General features: G+C 50.3%; 2 protein-coding genes and 4 non-coding genes across 8 annotated transcripts; 3 read left to right on the top strand and 3 right to left on the bottom strand.

Moving 5' to 3' along the window:
- The first annotated feature begins 51 nt into the window (after positions 1-51).
- ATP5PD (ATP synthase peripheral stalk subunit d) lies at positions 52-4,888 on the top strand. 3 transcript variants are annotated; one of them, XM_065910377.1, is made up of 6 exons: positions 52-188; positions 1,605-1,735; positions 2,010-2,106; positions 3,553-3,624; positions 4,476-4,538; positions 4,689-4,888. In XM_065910377.1, exons 2-6 carry the CDS (start codon positions 1,614-1,616, stop codon positions 4,818-4,820), a joined length of 486 nt encoding a protein of 161 aa, XP_065766449.1. In that variant the 5' UTR covers positions 52-188; positions 1,605-1,613; the 3' UTR covers positions 4,821-4,888. The 3 variants fall into 3 exon arrangements, with proteins under 3 accessions (XP_065766449.1, XP_065766451.1, XP_065766452.1); XM_065910379.1 differs by lacking the exon at positions 52-188 and adding an exon at positions 213-541; XM_065910380.1 differs by lacking the exons at positions 52-188; positions 4,476-4,538.
- A 3,550-nt stretch (positions 4,889-8,438) lies between these two features.
- On the bottom strand, positions 8,439-8,511 carry TRNAR-CCU (transfer RNA arginine (anticodon CCU)). Its single transcript has one exon. It is a non-coding gene; the product is annotated as a tRNA-Arg (tRNA).
- A 468-nt stretch (positions 8,512-8,979) lies between these two features.
- Positions 8,980-9,052, top strand: TRNAR-UCG (transfer RNA arginine (anticodon UCG)). The gene has a single exon. It is a non-coding gene; the product is annotated as a tRNA-Arg (tRNA).
- Positions 9,053-9,378: 326 nt separating this feature from the next.
- Positions 9,379-9,451, top strand: TRNAR-CCU (transfer RNA arginine (anticodon CCU)). Its single transcript has one exon. It is a non-coding gene; the product is annotated as a tRNA-Arg (tRNA).
- A 433-nt stretch (positions 9,452-9,884) lies between these two features.
- TRNAR-CCU (transfer RNA arginine (anticodon CCU)) lies at positions 9,885-9,957 on the bottom strand. The gene has a single exon. It is a non-coding gene; the product is annotated as a tRNA-Arg (tRNA).
- A 6,579-nt stretch (positions 9,958-16,536) lies between these two features.
- On the bottom strand, positions 16,537-23,622 carry MRPL58 (mitochondrial ribosomal protein L58). The gene is made up of 6 exons (XM_065910581.1): positions 23,301-23,622; positions 20,517-20,553; positions 18,367-18,426; positions 17,353-17,435; positions 17,091-17,260; positions 16,537-16,867 (listed from the first exon to the last, which is right to left on the bottom strand). The coding sequence occupies exons 1-6, from the start codon at positions 23,484-23,486 to the stop codon at positions 16,783-16,785; spliced, it is 621 nt and encodes a 206-aa protein (XP_065766653.1). The 5' UTR covers positions 23,487-23,622; the 3' UTR covers positions 16,537-16,782.
- Between the last annotated feature and the right edge of the window lie 451 nt (positions 23,623-24,073).

The raw sequence follows: 24,073 nt of genomic DNA, 5'->3' as shown, positions 1-24,073 counted from the left end.
CCCGGGCTGTGGAGGCGCTACGCCCGCCTCCGGGGGCGGGACTTCCTGAATCATCCCTCGTCGCTATTCGCTGACCCGTAAGACAAGGCCCGCCCCCTTGGGCTTGGGATTGGCTGAGGGGAGAGCTTCCGGTGACCCACTTCCGTTCTCTGCTGCTGCGGACTGCTGGCCGCCCAGGGTCGGTGAAGGTGAGTGAGCTTGGGGGCCTCGAACCTACCTGAGCGCAGCGGGTTCCTCTGCTTTGTCCCTGCACACCTCGGCTCGACCCTTGTCTCGCCCCTGCTTCGCGCGGCTGCTCTTTTGCGCCCTCCTCCTCTCCTCTCCCTCTAGCGCGAGGCCGCAGAGGCCAGTTTGTGTTCTCTTGACTTTTAGGGCTTCCACTAAGCTTTGTCTCGTCCAGCCCGACTCCAGCCTGGCGGCTTCAGGAGTCCGGTTTGGAGGCTGAGAAAACGTTGCCGGGACTTGGTGACGCCCAGCAGGCCGGAGGGCTGTGCGTTTCCCGTCTGAAGGTTCCAGCTTTCGAGCGTGTGGAGCTTTCAGAGTAAATATTCACTGAGCACCTGCTTGTTCAGGGTCTCTTCTAGGCGCTGGGGATTCAGCAGCAAATAAAAGACAACAAACCCATTTACGAAGCTTCCGAGCTTGGAAAAGTCTCTGCAAGGGCACTTGTTCTATCTGGTGTATTTAAAGGTCACCCGCCCCTCACCTCCACTCCAGGGAACATACGCTATCTTGAGAGTGAAAGGAAGAGGCAGATGTTGGACATGTGTCTTCTTTCTTTTAAGGCCCTGGGGAAAATTTCCATCTCCTTTGTGACCCACCCCATAGTTTATAAAGATCTTTAACAGTTGTGATCACTTTCCATGTTCTCTCACATTCACGTATGTATTGAATACTTTTTTTTTTAAAAGTATGTCCAGTATACTCAGGGTATGTGCTAACACGACAGAGGAGCACCAGGTATGAATAAGGTGTGGGCGTATTACCAGTCTAAGAGGAGTGGGTAGAGAGCCCCTTAAATTTGTAGTGCAAATTGGTGTGCACAGTTATATTTGATATTTTATCAGCCTTTTTTGGCTAACAGGGCTTATTATCCCCCTTTTTCAGGTGAGGAAATTTTGGTCCAGCGTCTGCTCTATTTAACTAAGCCTTGTTAAAATGTGAATATGTGTCAGGTTCTGTGCACTGGAGAATCAGTGAATAAAATGTAGGCTGAGTGGAAGTGTTTTTAAACTACTAACTTTTATGTAATGCATGAATATTGCTTTAGCAATGTTTCCAAAGATACATGGAGTGCAAACACTGGATAGCTGCATTTTCTCTCTTTTTTTTTTTTTTTAAATAACTGGACTTTTAAGGATAAATTAGGAGATGGGGAAGAGAGGGTATACCATCTAGAATATATTTGTATGCCAGGTTGTACACCTTGAATTTTAAAAACTAAAGTGTCCTCTTCTGATGTTGTCATCCTAATTCCTTTAGTTGACAGATACACCCACTCATATGATGCCGATCTATTTCTTAAAACTTGAATACTTCTGTGATACCCTTCAGAGGATTCTCTCCAAGAGCCCTGTTTTGATCTGACCTGTTGTATTTTCCAGGATCTCAAGATGGCTGGACGGAAACTTGCTCTAAAAACCATTGACTGGGTAGCTTTTGGGGAGATCATCCCTCGAAACCAGAAGGCTGTGGCTAACTCCTTGAAGTCCTGGAATGAGACCCTAACCTCCAGGTCAGTACCTTGCTGAGAGGGAGCTTCTGGACTTGTGGTTTCACGTGGAAACAAAATATATGAATTCTGATGTTCTTCTGGCAGAAAGAAATTCATGCGTTTTCTAAATACTAGTGAATTTTTTTTTGTTTGTTTTTTGCATTCCTGTGATCTCCCTCCTAGGGAAGAGTGTGGCAATAGCTCCAGGACATAGGAATGAAGAACAGGGAAACTGCTGTGTGAATTTCCTCTTGCTCGTGGAACAGCCCTAACTTTTGCTTTTCTATGTGAGCAGGTTGGCTACTCTGCCTGAGAAGCCACCTGCCATCGACTGGGCTTACTACAAGGCCAACGTGGCAAAGGCTGGCTTGGTGGATGACTTTGAGAAGAAGGTGAGCCTTCAGGCAGCTAAAACCCTGGTCTTGTAACACGGCTGTGGGTGGGGGAGCAGGACTGTGGACGGTTCCACAGGAAGACAGTGAGGAAAGAGGAGTGGTATTAACACCGAGATCCCAAGGGAGGCTCAGGAGAGATGGGTGTGGCCAAAGGTCTTGGGATGAGAGATTTAAGTGGTAAATAGTTGCGGAGAATTCAGGGTTTCCTCATTCAGCAGGTTTCTTAACTTAAGAAAACGGTATAATACAGTCTTAATCTGGGAGCCAGAGGGGTGTTGAGTTGGATGTTTCTGCCCGACTGCCTGATATCCTTCTGCACTCCCCACCTGTCTCCTTTTAAATCAGACTGACATTTTTCCTACCCTTTTACTGTTTTCCTCTTTCCTTTGCTTTTTTGTTGTCCCTTGTAGCTGTGGTCTCTCCCTCACCTATGTTTCTTCTTATTTTTACAATTTATATTTTGACTGTGCTGGGTCTCTGTAGCTGCGTGGGCTTTTCTCTAGTTGTGGTGAGCGGGGGTTTGCTCCCTAGTTATGGTGTGCAGGCTTCTTACTGTGGTGGCTTCTCTTGTTGCGGAGCAGCAGAGCTCTAGTGTCTGAGGGCTTCAGGATTTGTGGCATGGACGCTCAGTAGTTGTGGCTCCCTGGTTCTAGAGCACAGGCTCAGTAGTTGTGGTGCATGGGCGTAGTTGGTCCACTGCTTGTGGTATCTTCCTAGATCAGGGATCAAACCTGTGTCCCCTGCATCGCCAGGTGGATTCTTTACTACCAAACCACCAGGGAAGCCCTCGCCCACCTATATTCTGATGTGAAATTTCATCATCCAGGGTTTGCTTGTTCATTCAGCAAATACTTATCAAGGGCCCACTCTGCTAGGAACAGTGCTCAGTGCAGGGGCCAAGACACTGAGTTGTTTTCTAGGGAGAAGGTCTCATCCATCTCTGTTATGCAAACATGACTTCTGCTACCTGTCCACTAGGGTTTCTTTTCAAAGAGGAATCAGGGGACTTCCCTGGTGGTCCAGTGCTTTAGATCCACTGCAAGGGGCACAGGTAACCACCCGTGGTCAGGGAACTAAGATCCTGCATGCTGTGTGGCACAGCCAAAAAATAAATAGAAATTTTAAAAAAGAGAAATCAGAATTGCTTTAGAACTACAGGGTTCTTTGAGGTCATCAAGTCTGCCTGTCTTTATCAAGTGAAGAAACTGAAGCTCATTTTAGTAAGAGAATTGTCGAAGGTCTCCAGCTAGTGATGCGGCAAAGAACCTTGAGCTCCTGTTGCCAGTCTAATACTCTTTCCAGTAGAATGCCCTAGATGCCTGCTCGTACCACCTGGAATGGAGAATGTGTTTTTATATGATGTATTACAATTAGGAGCTTTTGAATCCTTCTGGGGGGACTCCTGGTGATACTAATAACAGTTCGCTATTCCTGTGTTTGTAGTTTAATGCCCTGAAGGTTCCTATACCGGAGGATAAATATACTGCCCAGGTGGATGCTGAAGAAAAAGAAGATGTAAGTAGTTGAGGCTCTTACTTATTCTAAAATTCTCTTAATTCCTGACAGTTCTATTTCTTACTAGTAAGGTTAAGGTGGAGTGAATTTAAAGGATCGCTAAAAAGGGATGAACTGTTAATAAATGCAGTAACACGGATGAACCTTAGGATAATTATGTGAGTGAAAGAATCCAGCAAAGGAGTATACACTGTATGCCTCCACTGCTGGAAAACTAAGCAAATTCAGCTAAATCTCTGGTGACCAGCGGTTGCCTGGGGTTGGGGTGGAGGGGATGGTAAATATTAAACTGTTCACTGTGGTGACGGTTCCACAGATGGATGCGTGTATCAAACCCTATCAAGTAGTAGTCTTTAAATATGTGCATTTTATTGTATGTCAGTTATACCTCAACATGACTGTTAAAAACAGTCAAGGAGCTGAAACGGGGCAGGAAAATTATACACGGTAGTGAGTAGTCAAATACCCGTTCGCTTGAGAGTACTGAAGGCCCAGTGTTAGAACCCAGGTCGCTCCACCAAGGGGAAGTCTGACTAGCTGGTCAGTGGCTTGTCTTGGCCGTGAGGCAGGCCCAGATGAGGCAGGGATTTGTAGGTTGCCTAGGTGAATACCCAAAGAACCCTGGGCCTGCCGCCTTAAGCTGGTTCTCCTATACAGGCTTCTTTGTGGGTGTCGGGGAGAGCTGCAGTTTGCCCCCTAAAGCAGAATCCCCCAAGCAGTCAGAGGAGCCCACCTCCTCTGCAGAGTGTGGGAAAGCAGTGGGGGGCCCTGGGTCTCCCCACGCCTTGGGAGCCTCAGGGTCGGGAAGGTACAACTTGGTCTCAAAACAGAGTTTCTCCCTTCTCTTAAAGGTGAAAAGTTGTGCTGAGTTTTTGACTCAGTCAAAGACCAGGATTCAGGAATATGAGAAAGAGGTAAGGATGAGCCTTGGCCTTTGCTTGTAATCCATTTTCTTTCCTTTCGTGGCCATGCGTCCTTCACCTAGCAGCAGTCACCTGCTTTGGGTTCTTTTTTTGTATCTCTGCAACCCTATTTATCTTGACACATTTCCCCTCTTTTTTCAGCTGGAGAAGATGAGGAACATAATTCCATTTGATCAGATGACCATTGAGGACTTGAATGAAGTCTTCCCAGAAACCAAATTAGACAAGAAGAAGTATCCCTACTGGCCTCACAGGCCAATTGAGAGCTTATAAGCTCGGGTCCAGGAGAAAGCTCTGGCCCTCGAATTACAAACTCTGGACATTAAAAACAATTACATGGTGCTGTGTGTGTCTGCTGCTTTGTGGTTGAGATAATTAAAACTCTGGGGTGACCTCACTGGGAGCAGAGTTTTTGTTGAACTGGAAAGGTGTGCCCACAGGTGTGTGTGGTTGTCTAATGGTGAGGATGTGTAGGAAGCAAATTACTGAGGGCCCAGGGCTGCGGTGGTGGTGGTTGTTCAGTAGCTCAGTCGTGTCCGGCCCTCCGCGACCTCATGGACTGCAGCACATCAGGTTTCCCCATCTTTGACTACCTCCAGGAGTTTGCTCAAATTCATATTCATTGAATCAGTGATGCTATCTAACCATCTCATCCTCCACCACCCCCTTCTCCACTTGCCTTCAATCTTTCCCAGCATCAGGGTCTTTTCCAATGAGTCAGTTCTTCACATCAGGTGGCCAAAGTATTGGAGCTTCAGCTTCAGTCCTTCCAATGAATATTCAGGACTGATTGCCTTTAGGATGGACTGGTTTGATCTCATTGCAGTCCAAGGCACTTTCAAGAGTCCTCCAGCAACACAGTTCAAAAGCATCTATTCTTCAGCGCTCAGCTTTCTTTATGGTCCAACTCTCACATCCGTACATGACTACTGGAAAAACCATGACTTAGTGACTAAACAATTATAGCAGAATTCCTTGCAGGATGCCTGAGCAATGCCAGGAAATACAGGCAGTTTAAAGTAAGACGAGATGGAGAAAGTGCTGTTGTCCTTGAAGTCAGAGGAGCTTGTATGCCTACTGCTCACACCTGCCCTTGACCATTTACTTGCTGGTTCTAGATTAATCAGCTGTCTCCAGACTTTTCCTTTCCTCATTTACAAACATCAGAATTGTAATAAGAATGAAATGAAATAATCTGGGAAGCTTCTCAGTAAGAAAGCAATCTAAGCAAAGGCATCGACTTGATGTGGCTTAAATCCTACAGGAAAAAAACCTACTGAGGAAGAGACACATTTCAACAATTTTGTGACATTTCTGCCAGAGGTTGCAGATGGAATTTATGGGAGGAGATCAACAGTGGCTGATAACGCTCAAGAAAGTAATATTGTCTTAAAGGACATAAGGTGAATAGAGCCTGGGGCATCGTCACCCCTAATTTATAGTGCAGGGGATGAGCTGAAGGTAAAATGCAACTGGGGAGCAAGGCGTGTTCCAGTTAGAGCGGCTTCAGTCATGATCAGTGACGTTCAGCAGTCAAGATCTACAGAAGGCCTTTCATGCACAAAACGGGTACCACATGCTCCCTCCCCACTGCTGTGAATCATTGAATTTGCACCCAGCCATCCAGCTCAAGATCTAGGGATGCAGAAAAGTGAAAAAGTAATCTTTTGGAGTGTGGTTAGAACCAGAAGGGAAGAATCAATGAAAGGCCTGTGAAACTTTTGTAACATAATGGGAGGGGAGTCCCTGGGATTTCCCAGGTTGTCCATGGTTAAGACCCCTCACTTTCACTGCAGGGGGCGCAGGCTGGATCAGGGTTGGGGAACTAAGATCCTTTGCAGCAAGACCAAAAATTAACAGAGGGGTCCCTAGCATTTGAGGGAAGGTGTTGGAAGACTTACAGTAAGAAACAACAGTGAAAAACTAACATTATCTCAGTCCCAGGCATTTATGAAGCATTGGTGGGGGGGCACTTTGAGTTTTATATCCTGAATTGTTTGAATTTTTTGCATTGAGCATGCATTGATTTTACAAATAGGATTGTGCTTTTCAGATCACTAGAGAGAAAGAAGTACTTCCTACATGGAAAGTTAAAGATAGAAATCAGCAAAAACATAAGTAGGATAAACACAGAACCAAACACTTAGGATGATTACGAATCAGTAAATACCTCTATTAGAAGGGAAAGTTTCTAACTGGGTCAACTCAAAATCCAGGTACAAGCTGTCCATCCTTAAAAAGTTAGGACCTTCCTTGGAGGCCCAATGGTCAGGATTCAGTGCTTTCACTGCCCAGCAGGGTTCAAACCCTGGTGCAGGAGCTAAAATCCTGCAAGCCAAATTGTGGCTGGATAGATGGGCTATGTCAAGGGTTTCAACTCCTTACTCTAAAAACTGGCATTGAAGAAAAAAAAAAAAAAAAGCATTTATCCTGTCTTAATTCAAACAAAAGTATTTCAGGATAAACTCATAGACCTAGTTAATGACAAAAGTCCTTTACAAAGTATTCCAGTTAATAAATGTGAAAAGAAAAGTAACATTGGGGAAATCGCTATTTTGTAATCCCTAATGAAGTACAGTTGACCCTTAACACAAGTTGGAACTGATTGGGACCATTTCTATGTGGATTTTTTTTTTTTTTAGGTACATACTACAGACATACACCATCTGAGGTCAGTTGAACCTGCGGGTGCAGAGGGCCGAGTGTAAAGTTAAGCTCAAGCTTGTTTGACTGAGGAGGGTCCGCAGCCCTAATCCCTAAATTGATCCAGGGTCAACTGTAGTTGATTCAGGCAAAGACGGTTTGTGGACCTGCTATTGCCTCCACTCATGGTTGGGTCATTTCTTCCCCGAACCACAGTCTCTCCCTAAGCGGTCTCCCTGCCAGTCCCCTCACCTGCCTCTAACTCCTTCTTAAAACATATGTATATATAGGAGTATACTTGATTCACAGTGTTGTCTCTAATTCATCGTTTAAGGGGCTGCCAAGGGGATCTTTTCAAAATGCAAATATAGTTATTTTATTCCTCTGCTTAAAGCCCTCTGCCCACAAGATCAAAATCTTGTGGATACTCTGTTCTCCCCTGGTTATGGCCATAGCAAGTTGCTACCTGCCCCTCTCACACCACCCTTTCTACCAGACACTTGCCATTCCAACTCGTAATCCTAGAAGCTTAGAAAGAGCCAGAGGAGTCTAGAATACTCTCTGGAGTGCCAGCACAATCCTTTTCCATGATTTATCATAGGATATTGAATGCAGTTCCCTGTGCTAAGCAGGAAGGCCTTGTTTATCTGCTAATCCCTTTTAAGCAGTCCTGCGGTCACCCAGTGCGAGCGGGGTCGGTCATCTTTAACCCGTGGGACTTGGGGTGCACACAAGAGACTGGACGTTGTCGCCCCCACTGTCCAAGGAGCGTGCACACACAAGCTTCCTCGCACCCCTTCTCGCCGCAGCACAGGGCACTGTGGCGTTCGCGCTCTCAGACGAAGGGCACGGAGCTGGTCAGCGCCCACCCCGACCCCGCCTGCCTGCTTCCAGCTGGGGGCTCCGGGGGGCAGGGAGGGATGGGGGTGGCTACTGCGTGGTTTGCTTTTAACTCCACAGCGATGGACTCGCACTGAACCGCTCGCTTCCTTTGCACAAGGATTCGCAGCTGGCGGAGCCCGTTCGCCACGTGACTGCTTAGACGTCAACCCAGAGAGGCAACAAGAAATGGGGGACCATTTGCTCTCATATCAGTCTACCTTTCAAAGTAAAGTCAGGCTCGATCAAAATGAAAGAGCAAAGTGGCGTCTACAGACCCAAAACCGGTCTCAGAAGGAAGGAGAAAAACTTGCCTCCTCGTGGTCGTGACGAGATATAAACGGCATCTTCCGGTGGCTCATCCGCCCCCACCCCAGATGGGACTCGAACCCACAATCCCTGGCTTAGGAGGCCAGTGCCTTATCCATTAGGCCACTGGGGCTTCACGAAGACGGCGCCCGATCACATGTCTCTTGAAATATGACGCCGCAGGCCGGCGTAGTGACGCCAACCCGGAAGTTCCCAAGTGCAAACCCGATTGGACACGAGCCCCAGGCGATGGAAGTAGCTGCGAGGAGAGGGTCCCGCACTGTCTCCGCGCCTGAAACAAGGGCAACGGCTGGGTTTGGTTGCGGCGCAAGAGTGTCGCCCTCTTGTCAGGATTAAAGCGTTTTGACCACGAAGGGGCTCAAACGCTAATCCGAAGCCAGACACCCTACCTCTCGGGTCACACGGCCTCCTCGCTAAGTGGGAGCCACCTGCGGCCGCCCCGGCGCTGGCGCAGTGTGGCTGTTGCTCTGCAGCCCCGAGGACGCGCCCTGGGGCCAAAAGCCCACGGTTTTCTCCTCGGGTCAACGCCGCCTCCGGGAGGGTGCGCTCAACTATCTCCCCGCGAACCGGTAGGCTCTGGGACCGCGTGGCCTAACGGATAAGGCGTCTGACTTCGGATCAGAAGATTGAGGGTTCGAGTCCCTTCGTGGTCGGCTTCGTTTTGGACGAGCAGCTCCTCATGAGTTCAAAATGCGAACCTGCTTTCTATCACGACTTCATCCCCTGGTCTTGCTTCCTTCAGGCGTTCCCTTTCCGCGCCCTTTGCCGTCCGGCATCGTCCTTAGTCTCGCCTCACCGTGAAGTTTTAGCTTTTCGCGTGGCCCCACAGGCGCGCCCCCAGCTTGTCCTGCAGGCCTCCCGGGCCCGGCCTTGATCCACGGGGTCCGCAGTGCGGCCGGCGGCGTCGTAGGGCCGAGTGAGGCCTGTGCGCGCGCCGCCGCGCGTTACCACGCACCACGTGGTCGGCTCTGACCGTCGCGCCCCAGTGGCCTAATGGATAAGGCACTGGCCTCCTAAGCCAGGGATTGTGGGTTCGAGTCCCACCTGGGGTGGCGTCGGGGCGGGCGCGCCTGGCCCTATGTTAGCTTTTGCGCCACAAGCCTCCGAGGCTGCAGCCTAGGGATCTGGGGGCCCAGGGGCAACACCCGCCTTCTCTCAGCTCGCCCTCTGCTGTGCAGCTGATCCGGGCCTCATTTGTAGTCAAATAGTCGGCACGTCCCGGCCGGGCGCTGTGTCCCTCACCCCCTCTTCCCGCCCTGGTGTCCTCCCATCCTTCCTCTCGCCTTGTCCGCTCGGCCTGTGCGCTGTCCAAAAATCAGGGGCCTCCAGGGAGGCAGAGGTTCTTCAGTTCCCTGCTTTGGCCTCTCTGCTTGCGGATCTAGCCGGTTTTCCACCCGCGGGCCGGAGCCCAGTGTGTCCGGAGTCTTTCGAGCGGTGGGACTATTGGCACATGGATTCTAGAGTGGAAGGACCAAAAAGGTGCTCTACCCCAGGTGGGACTCGAACCCACAATCCCTGGCTTAGGAGGCCAGTGCCTTATCCATTAGGCCACTGGGGCCTGCGGCTCGTTCTTACGACATCTCTGCCTCTAGTAGGCGGTCCGACCCCGGGCCTTGCAAAACAGCTCAGCGAGACAAACGCCCAGGGATGCGGTGCCCGGGCCGCGCCAAAGCGAGACCTCGGATGCTCACGGAAACCCGCGAGGAAGAAACATGGTGGGAAGTAAACTGCCGCCCCCTGTTAGCCGCACCGGATGTTAGCCGCACAAGGATGCTGGGAGGCCGGCGCTGATTCTGCCCGGACACCTAAGACTTTGGATGGCGGGCGAAGGCTGAGCTTTGTAGGCATTTCCAAAATTTGCCGTCATGGCTAAGTGTAGGAAGTGAACGAGAACAAACTCGTCTCAAGCACGAGTCCTGAAACAGAAACAGTAACGATCTCCTCCATCATGAAACAATGTACAACCGGAAGGAACACATCCTTCCAGTCTTGATAGTAGAAATATATACGTACGCAAATACAAAATAGAGCGAAAAGAAATGGACCACCCAACTAGACACTTTGATATCTTGTTTCTTTAGGACTGTTATACAAAAGGGAATACAAATGCAGAAAAAGCACAGTTTAAAATGTTACACATGTTGAAAACCCACTGCTAAAATCCATACCTATTGGAAAAATGTAAGGGAAGGAGAGTCAGCCCAGGGCAGTCAGTGTCTACTTTCCGCCCCTGCTTGCGTTGAAATCTGACTCTCAGGGACTTGGAGACGTTCTTTTTTCTCTCTCCCACTTACAGAGTCTGCACAAACCCATAATACCAGCAAGGAAGAGGGATGTACCCCACCTGGGTCCAGTCTCCTTCCTTGAGCCTGTCCTCCTTGCAGCTAACTAACTGGTCTGCTTGTTGAGGTGTAACATCCATGCAGTAAGGTGTACACATCTCAAGGTCATGGCTGGAGGAGATACAGAACTTCACCAGCGCCCCTGAAGGCTCCCTTCTGCCTCCTCCCCACTGCCCCGGTGTAAATACTTCCCTGACTCTCAACGCCATAAGGCAGTTTTGCCTGATTTGAACTTTGTGTAAATGGAATCATACTCTTACAGTCTGACCTCTGTTGCTCATCACTGTTTTCTGTGAGGTCCACCCATGTTCATTCTTCTGCCATCACCTTTTTGTTGTTGTTGTTTTTAGTTGGAGGATAATTGCTTTACAATGTTGCATTGGTTTCTGCCACACATGGACATGAATCAGCCATAGGTACACATACATCCCCTCCTTCTGGAACCTCCCTCCTGCCCCCTAGCCCATCCCACTCCTCTAGGTGGTCACAGGGCACCTGGTTGAGCTCCCTGTGTTGTACAACAATTTCCCACTGGTCATCTATTTTACGTATGGTAATATGTATGTTTCAACACTACTCTCCATTCGTCCCACGTCCCACCCTCTCCTCCCGCACTGTGTCCACAAGTCTGCTCTTTACATCTGTGTTTCTATTCCTGACCTGCAAATAGGTTCTTCAGTACCATTTTTCTAGATTTCATATACATGCGTTAGTATACAGTATTTTTTTTTCTGACTGACCTCACTGTGTAACAGGCTCTGTCGTTGTTTTAATGACGGGTCCTACCCCTGCGCTCCACTCTCTGCTGTCCCCTGGCCTAGTTTTGCTTTTCCTCACCTCTCTTCCCCTCCTCTGTATTTTAAATGCTTTCGCAAGTCCCGTCACATGTCACCAGTGTCTTCTGAGAGCCTCACAGCCCCAGCCCCCAGGTCCAGAGTCAAACCGTGAGGATGCTCGCTCTGGTTTCCCGCTGCTGTCCTCTTACCTAGCATCTCCCTGCTTTGCCTCATCTTCAACTGCTCCTCCCCGTCCCCAAGACGCTGCTTGTCCCCTTCTGTCCTGCAACCCCTGCTTTGACCTCACTCCCCAGCGCCTGCTTCACTGCCTGTCCTGGGCATCACCAGGTAGGCATTCCTCCTCAGGGCCCACGAAGCGGCTCCTCCCAGGCAAAACCATACGCATCATCCAACCAGCCTCCCAAGCCTGCTCCCTTGGTGACTTTCCTGCCTCAGAGCTCAGCACCACCCCCTTGTCACACACCAGCTCTCACTCCAATCAGTCAACTTTCTGTCCTCCGAACCCTCTTGCATCTGCTGTTTTCTCCCCATCGCTGCTGCCACTGGCCCAGTTCCAGGATGGGCCTGACTGCTCCCGCAGGTCTGTCCACTGAGCTGTGCCCACTTCCCTGCAGTCTTTTTTCTCATCCAATCCCAGTCAGATTAATCTTCCCCTGACAGCCTCTGTAGGGGTAGAGGCCAAATGTCTTGGTGTCACATTGAAGGCCTTTCTAGACCTGGCTCCCATTCAAGGTGTCAGACGTGTCTCCCGCAGCGCCTCACCCCCTGGGTTCCAGCCAAACTGGGCTATTAATCATGGCTAACGTTCCCAGGGTACAGGCTCAGCGCCACTAATGACCACCACCCTACCACCCTATTAGAGGTTGGCACTAACCATTCCTAGTTTGTAGAGGGGCCGTGGGATCGCAAAGATTTCCACGTGACTTAGCCACTCAGTTCAGTTCAGTTCAGTTCCTCAGTCATGTCCGACTCTTTGCGGCCCCGGACTGCAGCACGCCAAGCCTCCCTGTCCATCACCAACTCCCGGAGTTTACTCAAATTCATGTCCATTGAGTCGGTGATGCCATCCAACCATCTCATTCTCTGTCGTCCCCTTCTCCTCCTGCCTTCAATCTTTCCCAGCATCAGGGTCTTTTCAAAGATTCAGTTCTTCGCATCAGGTGGCCAAAGTATTGAAGTTTTAGCTTCAGCATCAATCCTTCCAATGAACATTCAGGACTGATTTCCTTTAGGATGGACTGGTTGGATCTCCTTGCAGTCAAGGGACTCTCAAGAGTCTTCTCCAACATCACAATTCAAAAGCATCAATTCTTCGGCGCTCAGCTTTCTTCACAGTCCAACTCTCACATCCATACATGACCACTGGAAAAACCATAGCCTTGACTAGATGGACCTTTGTTGGCAAAGTAATGTCTCTGCTTTTTAATATGTTGTCTAGGTTGGTCATAACTTTTCTTCCAAGGAGCAAGCATCTTTTAATTTCATGGCTGCAGTCACCATCTACAGTGATTTTGGAACCCCACCCCCAGAAAAAGTCTGTCACTGTTTCCACTGTTTCCCCATCTATTTGCCATGAAGTGATGTGACCAGATGCCATGATCTTAGTTTCTTGAATGTTGAGTTTTAAGCCAACTTTTTCACTCTCCTCTTTCACTTTCAAGAGGCTCTTTAGTTCTTCTTCACTTTCTACCATAAGGGTGGTGTCATCTGCATATCTGAGGTTATTGCTATTTCACCTGGCAATCTTGATTCCAGCTTGTGCTTCATCCAGCCCAGCGTTTCTTATGATGTACTCTGCATATAAGTTAAATAAGCAGGGTGACAACATACAGCCTTGATGTACTCCTTTCCTTATTTGGAACCAGTCTGTTGTTCCATGTCCAGTTCTAACTGTTGTTTCCTGACCTGCATATAGGTTTCTCAAGAGGCAGGTCAGGTGGTCTGGTATTCCCATCTCTTTCAGAATGTTCCACATTTTGTTGTGATCCACACAGTCAAATAAATTATTTTTGGCATAGTCAATAAAGAAGAAGTAGATGTTTTTCTGGAACTCTCTTGCTTTTTTGATGATCCAGCAGATGTTGGCAATTTGATCTCTGGTTCCTCTGCCTTTTCTAAATCCGGCTTGGACATCTGGAAGTTCACGGTTCACATATTGTTGAAGCCTGGCTTGGAGAATTTTGAGCATTACTTTACTAGCGTGTGAGATGAGTGCAATTGTACACTAGTTTGAGCATTCTTTGGCATTGCCTTTCTTTGGGATTGGAATGAAAACTGACCTTTTCTAGTCCTGTGACCACTGCTGAGTTTTCCAAATTTGCTGGCATATTGAGTGCAGCACTTTCACAGCATCATCTTTTAGGATTTGAAATAGCTCAGCTGGAATTCCATCACCTCCTCTAGCTTTGTTCGTAGTGACGCTTCCTAAGGCCCACTTGACTTTGCATTCCAGGATGTCTGGCTCTAGGTGAGTGATCACACCATTGTGGTTATGTGGGTCATGAAGATTTTTTTGTCTAGTTCTTCTGTGTATTCTTGCCACCTTTTCTTAATATCTTCTGCTTCTGTTAGGTCCATACCATCTCTGTCCTTTATTGAGCCCATCTTTGCATGAATGTTCCCTTGGTATCTTTAATTTTCTTGAAGAGATCTCTAGTCTTTCCCATGCTATTGTTTTTCTCTATTTCTTTGCACTGATCACTGAGGAAGGCTTTCTTATCTCTCCTTGCTATTCTTTGGAACTCTCCATTCAAATGGATATATCTTTCCTTTTCTCCTTTGCCTTTCATGTCTCTTCTTTTCACAGCTATTTGTAAGGCCTCCTCAGACAGCCATTTTGCCTTTTTGCGTTTCTTTTTCTTGGGGATGGTCTTGATCCCTGCCTCCTGTACAATGTCATGAACCTCCGTCCATAGTTCTTCAGGCACTCTAACAGCTCTAATCCCTTGAATCTATTTCTCACTTCCACTGTATAATCATAAGGGATTTGATTTAGGCCATACCTGAATGGTCTAGTGGTTTTCCCTACTTCCTTCAATTTAAGTCTGAATTTGGCAATAAAGGGGGTCATGATCTGAGTCAGCTCCCAGTCTTGTTTTTGCTGACTGTATAGAGCTTCTCCATCTTCGGCTGCAAAGAATATTATCAATCTGATTTCAGTATTGACCATCTGGTGATGTCCGTGTGTCGAGTCGTCTCTTGTGTTGTTGGAAGAGGGTGTTTACTGTGACCAGTGCGTTCTCTTGGCAAAACTCTACTAGCCTTTGCCCTGCTTCATTTGGTACTCCAAGGCCAAATCTGCCTGTTACTCCAGGTGTTTCTTGACTTCCTGCGTTTGCACCAAAGAGCAACAGCAGCTCAGGTTCAGAGAGGCTGACTGGTTTCGCGGAGGCCCCGCAGCTGGCAGTGGCGTGAGTCCGGAGCCGGCCCCAGGGCAGCTGCCCTCACAGCCCGTTCTCACCAGGCGATGGTTCACTGTCCCCACCGCAGGCAGGGCCTGGGCCCCCACTGGAGTCTCCAGGTGATGAGCTTCTTACTGTGCTCGCAGGGCCAGGCCCTCCCCTCCTTCAGGCCCGTCTGAAGCACCTCCCGCTGGAACCAGTTACCCCCCAAAACTTTTTAGACCTTCCTTGTGTTAGCATGTTTTAGGTCATGTTACCCTAACAAGAATCCATTTTGCTTCTCAGCTTTTATCATTCTGATTGAACGTGAGTTCTCTGGGAGAAAGGACTTTGTTCACTGCTGACTCCTCAGGACCTTACCCGGTGCCTGGTATTCAGTATTTGTTGAATTAATGAACCAAAGAATGTTGTACTTCCTCATGTATGAGCCTCAGCTCCCTACTGGGCTCTGAGTCCCTTAAGGACAGGGACCCCGTCTTCCACATTGCAATTTCATAAGTCATTTATCAATGACTCCCCCTGTTTACATTCACATGAATGAGGAGGTCCCTGACATGAAGTGTACATACTACTACAGTTCATGATCTCGCATTTAGAGCATCACAGTGCAGTCAGCTGTCAAAGGAGTAAACTAGACTAAAATAGTAGAGAATGTTTTGAGAATTCATACAAGTCTGAGTAATCTGCAATTGGTATACTGAACCGGGTGCTTTCCCATACAATAGGATCTCAAGAACCTCTTTCCAGTCCCAACTCTTTTTAAAAAAAATCTGTGGCCGTATCACATGACATGTGGGATCTTAGTTCCCTGAAGTGCAAGTTGCTCAGTCGTGTGTCCGACTCTTTGCGACCCCATGGAATTCTCCAGTCCATGGAATACAGTCCCTGGAATTCTCCAGGCCAGAACACTGGAGTGGGTAGCCTTTCCCTTCTTCAGGGGATCCTCCTGACGCAGGGATGGAACCCAGGTCTCCCGCATTGTGGGCGGATCCTGTACCAGTTGAGTTACCTTAGTTCCCTGACTAGGAAGTCAAACCCACACCCACCTACAGCCTTAACTGTTGGACCCCCAGGGAAGTCCCCCATTTTTTCCCTATCTCCAAAACCCCACAGCCTGCAATAGCACCTAACACACACTCCTTCCCACTCAAGGCCCTCAGTGGCTCCCTAGTACCCAGGTGTCTTAGAACCTAAACTTCTCCACTTGAACTCCAGACTTCACTGTGAACTTCTGTCTCCCTCTCCAGACCCACCTCCACAAGGCCCCACACAGATCCCCCATTTGATGGATTCTTCAGCTCTGGCACCCCAGCCTGCTCTCTGGTCTTTATTCCCTCTGTTCCCTTCACCAGGCATGTCCTCCTGGCTCTCTCCTGGTCAACACTCCACAGCCGTCTCCAGGCCCAGCTCTCATGCCCGCCCACCTGGCTCAGCCCTTCTGCCCTTGTGCCCCTGAGGGCAGACCCCACAGTTCACCCCTCTGTGCGCCTCTGGACTGTACAGTCAGTGCTGGTCAATAATTATCAGGCAGATTTCAACCGAGAGAAAAGGTAGGAATTCTGTCCTGACACATTCTGAATGAGAAGGGGAAGCCTGCTGAGTTTAGAATTTTATTGCAACTAATACAGTGAATGGATAATGCAGGTTTGACAACATGGTGATTGCCTCTAAAGACCTCGGCGACCAGGGCCTACAACCCTCATTCCTGATGGACATTCTTGCAACGGTTCCGCTGTGACAGAGACCACTGACACGGACACCCGTCTCCTGCTGGTGTCCAAGCTCCCCGGCGGCAGCCACCTGGGTGCCCTGCAGAGGGTCTCTGCCGGCTCGAGGGATGATTTCAGTCCACATCGACCCTCCTGCTTGTCTTGATGGCAGAATTTATTCTCTTTTTTCGGAGCCTTTCGCGATTCATGTTTTCTATCCTGAAAACAAAGAGGAACACAGTTACACCCAGATGCCAAATCAGTGCCTCTCAAGGTGGTGAGAGGCGCTGGCAGCTGAGGCGGCAGGTGCCATCCGGGGCCTCCACTCAAGGTCCATCTGCCCGCTGCCAGTCTCGGGCCTCCCCCGCCTCCTTTATTCCCTGGGTGGCCCCCTCGCCCACATGAATCGGTTTACAGAAGCCTGGGGCATTTTCTGAAGGACCTGAGTTTCTGCAGTGCAGCATCTTCTTTGGACGGCTCCGTGGCTGGCTGGCTGGCCTTAGCAATCATGTCTCGAATCTTCTGAAGGCAATCTGCCAGGTTTCGGAACTGATAGCGGCTGCATTCAGAGGTGAGGATCAGCTCTCCTGCCCTGTTGATCTTATTTTTGTACTGCGGAGAATAAAGGCAAAACCAGAGTTCTGCAGAGAAGAGGTTTCAAAGCCAGTGAGGGGTTACAGGGAGAGCAGGGGCCAGTGGTTTACCGTGAGGGCCATCTTCTGCCGCACGGGCTCTGCAATCCAGTCGGCGCTCGCCAGGTGGAACCTGACTTCGGCCTTGGAGTTCACTGTCGAGAAAGGGAGCGCGGGTCACTGAGACGCTCGGGCACCCTCAGCATCCGGGTGGCTGGTGCCCACCGGACTCTGAACCACAAGGAGGTGAGATGCCTACACAGGGATACTCCTGTCCTGTGTGAACTTGGGGAGACCAACTTGGCTGTGGAATTAGCCTGCCAGGACGGTGAGGCGCTTCTGGATAAAAATTAACTTCTGGGACTTCCCTGGTGGTCCGGGGTTAAGACTCTGAGCTTCCAACGCAGGGGGCCCGGGTTTGATCCCTGGTCAGGGAACTAGATCCCACATGCCACAACTAAAGATCCTGAGTGCCACACCTAAGACCTGGCACACGCAAATAAGTATTAAAAAAACACAAATAAACTTCCAGGTAAGTGGATAACCAACCAGAACCTACGGTACAGCATAGGGAACTCTGATGGGAGGGGAGTTTGGCAGAGAATGGATACATGGGTATGCATGGCTGAGTCTCTTTGCTGTGCAGCTGAAGCTATCACACGTTATTAATCGGCTATACTACAATATAAAATAAAAATTAAAAACAAACAAAAAACCCCAAACTTCCAGGAATGAAATGCCCACTGGTTTCTTTCTCTCACAATTTACTGGGTTCTGACAAGAATGCGGCAGGGGGAGGGGGAGCGAGTTCCACAAGAATGGAGGAACCTGTCCTGGGAGCTGGCTGCCAGCTCACACTGTGCAGTCCCTTTGTTCAGACTCCTAGACCGACCCCAGTCCTGGCAGCCCGCAGCTGGGAGTCCGCGGATCAGACCACATTCAAGAGAATAAAGGGGGTTATTATATAAACTGGCAGCATTTGAGCTTCTGAAAAAAAAAATCCCTTTATTTCCACATGAATATAAACACAGAAATCCTCAAGTCCGTCTCTCCGCTAAGTGCTAAAGAAAACAAGGCGCCTCGTACCTTTGTTAACGTTCTGGCCCCCAGGGCCACTGCTCCGACAGTAGGATACCGTCAAGCGATCTGAAAAACAATACACGCCATCAAGGTGGTTTCCCCAAGGCCAGAGACAGCAAAGGATGTAAAACTACGACCCAGGTTGTCCACTCCTGGTTCAGTACACTCTGCTAGATCTGACTGCCCTCGATTTTTGCTGTTTGTTTTAAAGCAAGGACTCTTTCAAAAGCCCAAACGGAGGGACAAACTGAATTTACGTTGTATTTTGAAACGCAGTGGTCGCGGACGCCCCGGCTGGCAGGTGTGTGTCTCCCTCATGCGTTCCACGTGCGTCCCCGGGCTGAGCCCGCGATCAGTGGGCAAGAACACCGGCTGGGTGAATGAGCACTCTATTTGGAGCCAGGATCCCGTCTGCCAACGCTGGCTCAGCACAGGCTGGCTCTGTGACCCCAGGAAGGCCTCGCTGCTTCCCTGCATCTTGGTTTTGTTTTCAATCTGTAAACTGAGGTAGTTTTCTTCTACTTTCTTTTTCCTTTAGCCATGCATTGTTTGAATGGGTTTCCCTGGTGGCTCAGATCATAAAGTATCTGCCTGCAATGCAGGAGACCCAGGTCCAATCCCTGGGTCAGGAAGAGCCCCTGGAGAAGGGCATGGCAACCTACTCCAGTATTCTTGTCTGGAGAATCCCACGGACGGAGGAGCCTGGCGGGCTAGTCTATGGGGTCGCAAAGGGTTGGACACAACTGAGCAACTAAGACTTCACTGTTTGAATATCTGCAACTATTATTCTATACACCAGTTTTCACTTCTTACGAAACCCTATATTCTCTACTGCCAGGTCACTTCGCTCTCCATTTTATGCCGCGTTTCCAGCAGGAAGCGCTTCCCGCGACCACAGTCTCCCTGGCTGCGTGCTGTTCAGCTGCTGCATCACGTCCGACTCTCTGTGACCCCGTGGGCTGCAGCCCACCAGGCTCCTCTGTCCCTGGGATTTCCCAGGCAAGAATCCTGGAGCGGGTCGCCATTTCCTTCTCCACACTTCTACTTTTATAATCATGAAAAGCAGCCTTGTGGTGTCTGAGGAGAGCCGGGGAGGCACGGCAGTGGGCAAGTTTCAGGGGGGCGGCTACAGGGGCTCTGGGGGGCGAGGCACCGTGGCCCCGTGCCGGTGGGGAGCGGGCCTCAGTGGGAGTGGGGGCATCTCCGGAAGGCTTCTGAGAGGTTTTCTGCCCTTCGAAAAAATCAAATGAACTTTTTTTTTGCCAACAGGTGATGAATGCCTGCAGTTCTGCAGGGGGCCTCATCAGTGTCTGCAGAGGCCCGGGGCCCTCTCAGAGGCAGGTGAGGAGAAAAGGGTGACTGGCCATTCCCGCTGCCTGCCCGTCCGCCAGGCTGTCAGGAGACGGGCCTTGTTGCCCCTGGTTCTCTGCCTCCTCCCGCCACAGGGCACCACCGCCAGCTTCAAACCACCGAGCAGCAGCAGGCTGCCGGCTCCTCTGCTTTAGACCGTGGTCACCTGGCCTCCTTGTTTCGGGGTCACCTCGAGCAAGGGCCACCTCGGGCTGGCGCCTTTGGCTGCTCTCCTTTCGCTGTCTGTGGGTGCCAGAAACTCTTTGACTCTCAAGGGGCCTGCTTGTTTCTTTACAGACCACATCTTAGGCTTGATGGGCACAAAACTTTGAAGCTGTGCAAATGGTTTACAGGGAGAAGTCCCCACTCCTGTTTCCCAGACACCTAGTTCCCAAGTTTGTCTCCGCTCCCTGCTCGGGGCAACTCCTGTATCCAGTGCCCTCGACATCCTGCAGATCTGTGTGGACATCCAGAAACATGTGCCTCAGATAGATAGATATAAGTAAAGCACAAATGGCAGCTCACTATGGAGACGCTTCTGTACCCGACTTGTTTTTAGAAAATGACCAGTTCACCTAGTGCAAAGACTGTTCCAGGTCACAAGCCCATCGAGAGCTCCCCCCAGCGCTCCGGGGGCGGGGGGGCTGCCTTATCACTTTCTTTTTCCTTCCTCTTCTCAACAATGCTGACAGGACTCCCCTTCTGTAGCCTCAAAGACAGCTTCTTTACTTTCACTGGGCTGGGGAGGAATGCGTGACACGGGGAGGAAACGATCGGGGTTTTTTCTGTGAAACAAAACCACTCACCTACAGGAATGTCATCGTTGCCTTGCTTTGCATTGTCCTGCAATGAAACATACACAGTGTCAGGTGAATATCACCTGCTGAGCAACCCCTAACTGGTCCAGAGCAGCAAAAAGGAAATGATGTCAAGCCACAACGCGGATGTAATAAAGCTATTTTCAGGTCCCCAGCTAAATTGCGTTGAGATGACAGAAAAAGCTTCCCCAGGCTCCAGAGGTACCACCTCAGAAACACTCCTCCAGGAAACGGGACCGACTTCTCCAGGCCTCCCTGCCACCCGCCCTGCACCCCAGCCCGCTCAGCTAGAGTTGGCACCGTCAGCAGCCTGGGAGGAGGGAAGGAGCTACAGTACATGGGCATCAGGGAGACTCCGAGAAACACCCTCTGCCCACCCCGAGACGCAGACCACAGGAGGCCTGAGTGCAGGGCTGTCTGCCTTCAGCAGTGACCAGCACAGGGGCCCTGAGGGTTTGTATCAAGCTGAAATACTCACTCCAGGACCTCCCGCCTCCACGGCTCTCCTGAGTTGTTCCTCTGTGGCGTTAAATCCTCCCGTCCACGGGCCCAGTGTGAACACCACCCACTTGGAGGCTCTTCTGGCCTCCCAAGCTCAAAGGGGCTTCACCTGTCCCTGCTCTGGCTGCCTTCATCCCTTTTCATCTTAGAATGATGTGGGTGGTGAAATCCTCAGCGTACACCACGTCAGCATCGCTGGAGACCCTGGGCGGCACCCTCCTTCAAGCATGCTCTTCCCTCTTCTGAACTGGCCTCTCCAGTTTCCTCTCACCTCCCCGTGACTTTCTTCACTCTCCTCTGCTTGCTCTCTGCAAACTTGAAACACTGAAATGTCCCTGAGATTCTTCCTCTTCTCTTCCTCTTTCCCTAGAACCTTCCACTCATCTCCTTTGAAAGTATCATCCTTGGTGATATTTCTGGCTCAAACTCAAACCTCTTTCTCCAACTCCACACCCGAAGAGCCCACTGCTATTTGATGTCTCCTCTCAGGTGCCTAACTGATGCCTCAAACCTCTGGTCTCCTCAAAGACTTCCCTTCCTGACAACCGGAAGCAGCTCCCTGGCTCTCATGTCAAAGCCCTCCGGTCGAGTCAGTACTTCTCACTCTCTGACATGTTTTCCTCATTTATTTACTGTCTGCTCCTTCTGTTGGAACATTAAGCTTCATGAGGTGGGAACTAGTTTATCGTGGCTGTATCTGCAATGCTTGAAACAGTTTCTGACACAGTTGGTGCACAAGAAACTTTCTGTTGAGTGAATGAACGCACAAACAAATGTTACTGCCACTCTCTCAATTAATGGCAACTCAATCTTTACATTGCTCAGGGCCCTAGACTTCAGTTCCTCTTTTATTTCACACTTCTCCAAGAAAATCCATTAGCAAATTCTGTAGGCTTTCCCTTTAAAACTTATCTAGAAACTGACCAAGTCTCATGACTCCTATTGCTTCCACCCTGCTTATCATCTTTTTGTTTGGTTTTTTTGCCCCACTGGGTCTTAGTTGCAGCATGTGGAATCTGTTACTAGTTCTCTAACCAGGGATCAAACCTGGGCCCCCTGCACTAGGAGTGCAGTGTCTTAGCCACTGGACCACCAGGGAAGTCCCCCTGCTTATCATCTGTTGCCCGCATTACTGCGATCTCCTCACTGGTCTTCCTGTTCTTGCCATTTTGCAGTCTATTCTCTGAAAGAGTGATCTTTGTAAAATTAAGTTGGATAATTCCACTCTTCTGCCTCCATCACATTCAGAGTAAAGCTAAAGGCCCATGAGCCCTATAAACAGGCCTCCTCTCACCCCTCTCCTCTTTAGTTTCATTTCTGACTCCCCTGCTCAGCCACACTGGCCTGCTTGCTGTTCCTTGAACCAGATGAACATGCTACCCCTTGAGAGGGTGACACCTGCTGTTCCCCCCACAAGGAACGCTCCTCTTCTCATGGCTTGCTGCCTTGTTTCCTCAGGGTCCTTACTGCAGCATCACCTCAGAGGTCTCCTCAGACTACCCTACTTAAAACTGTAACCCCACTCCTGACCTTAGCAGTTCTTCCTTCTGGGCTTTATTTTCTCCAAAGTACCCGTCACATACGCTATACCACTGCTTTGATTGTTGTCGGTCTCCTTTCATTAGCGGATAAGCTAACTAGCATCAGGATTTTTGTGTTTTGGTCACTACTCTATCCCCATGCCTAGTGCAGTGTACACAGCATGCTCTCAACAGAAGTTTGTTGAATGAGTGAGTGAATGACAGGACGCTCCCTTCTAGTCTTGTAGGTGGAAACTTAACAGAACTGGCTGCGTGCTCATATTCCTGCCCCAGGCCCTGATAAAGCGCCTGCACACAGCGAGCATCCTAAGGAAACGAACCAGAAGCCCTGTTTCCTCAGGCGTGCTGGAGGCCGGGGACCGCGTAACTCGCCAAAAAGCTCTCAAAGAGAGCTACTTGGCAGCTTCCTGCCTTAACTGTCCGCCTTGGGGGGCAGTTTTCCCTGAAGACAAGAATCTGGGTCTGAGGGACAGCGAATGGACGAGGAAAGGTTAGTGGTCTTGGAAAAAGCGGAGCCAGCGTGCTCCTCCGGCGCCCGCACACCTCAAGCGACGCCGGGTGCCGCCATCCGCCCCAACCCCGCGGTTGCTAACGCAACAGGCCTGGGCTCGCGGCAAGCGCCGCGTCTGAGCGCGTCTGCCCCCAGACCAGCCGCTCGCCTCGCGCGTGGGGCCCTGGCTCCCCGGCGTCGTCCAGGAAACGCCCCTTCAGGCCGGCCCTCCTGGCTCACCGGGACCCTCCAGGCGGTGTCCGCGCCCCGCGATTCCGGGTAGAGCTTGTCCAGGCTGTAGGCGCTCCGGAATTCGGTGCCCTCTACCTGTTTGTGCAGAACCCGGTGGCAGCAGCGCGCGGGCGGCGGCCGCAGCCAGGCCTCGGCTCGGCTCAGACCCCAGCGCAGGCACCTGGCGGCCGCCATGTTCGGCCCTCGGGGCCGCTTCCGGTGTGTTCTTCCTCTCGCGATCCGCGGGCCCGCGCTTCCCTCGGGACTTTGGTTCCGCTAGGCCTTGAGCGCCTGCGGTCGGCAGGAATCGAGCGGAACGCCCAGCGTTGCCCTCACGAGAAGCCTGTTAGAGGCTTCCTTGGTTCCGGAGCGTAGCTGCCGCGATGGAGAAGCCGTTGGCGGGCTCTCAAGGCCGCCTCCTGGTGAAAAGAACCCCAGACCCACCACTTCTCTCCCTTGCAGTCTGTGCCCTCCTCGACCGCTTCCCGCAAATCTCACAGCATCACGAGGCCCGCCCAGGTTCATCTCCACCCCGTTTACTCTTTTCCACGTTATCCTGTTTTCCCCCTTTCATAGCTTTAGATCTTATTTTTCTGTCTGTTGCCTGTCTCCCAGCCAGAACGTAGTCACCTCTAGGAGGGAAGTGGCTCACTGTTTTATCTCCAGTACCCAGAACCTGGCGCATCACAGGTACTCAAAAAAGATACTGATAGAAGGAATTCTCTGGAAAGGTGTTTTTGAAAGTTGAGTTCCGCCAGAGGTGAGTTTTAGTAACTTCAGGT

This window comes from Muntiacus reevesi, chromosome 18, assembly GCF_963930625.1.
Source record: "Muntiacus reevesi chromosome 18, mMunRee1.1, whole genome shotgun sequence".
NCBI classification, from domain to species: domain Eukaryota; kingdom Metazoa; phylum Chordata; class Mammalia; order Artiodactyla; family Cervidae; genus Muntiacus; species Muntiacus reevesi.
This window is presented reverse-complemented; position numbering and strand designations above follow the sequence as displayed.

Excerpts from the sequence above, each read along its gene's own strand:
- MRPL58 (XM_065910581.1), bottom strand. The coding sequence starts at position 23,486 with ATGGCGGCCGCCAGGTGCCTGCGCTGGGGTCTGAGCCGAGCCGAGGCC. Across the intron at positions 20,554-23,300 it reads ACACCGCCTGGAGGGTCCCG|GACAATGCAAAGCAAGGCAA; the intron begins GTGAGCCAGGAG and ends GTTTCATTGCAG. Across the intron at positions 16,868-17,090 it reads GCTGCACTGCAGAAACTCAG|GATAGAAAACATGAATCGCG; the intron begins GTCCTTCAGAAA and ends CTTTGTTTTCAG.
- ATP5PD (XM_065910377.1), top strand. The coding sequence starts at position 1,614 with ATGGCTGGACGGAAACTTGCTCTAAAAACCATTGACTGGGTAGCTTTT. Across the intron at positions 1,736-2,009 it reads AATGAGACCCTAACCTCCAG|GTTGGCTACTCTGCCTGAGA; the intron begins GTCAGTACCTTG and ends CTATGTGAGCAG. Across the intron at positions 3,625-4,475 it reads ATGCTGAAGAAAAAGAAGAT|GTGAAAAGTTGTGCTGAGTT; the intron begins GTAAGTAGTTGA and ends CTTCTCTTAAAG.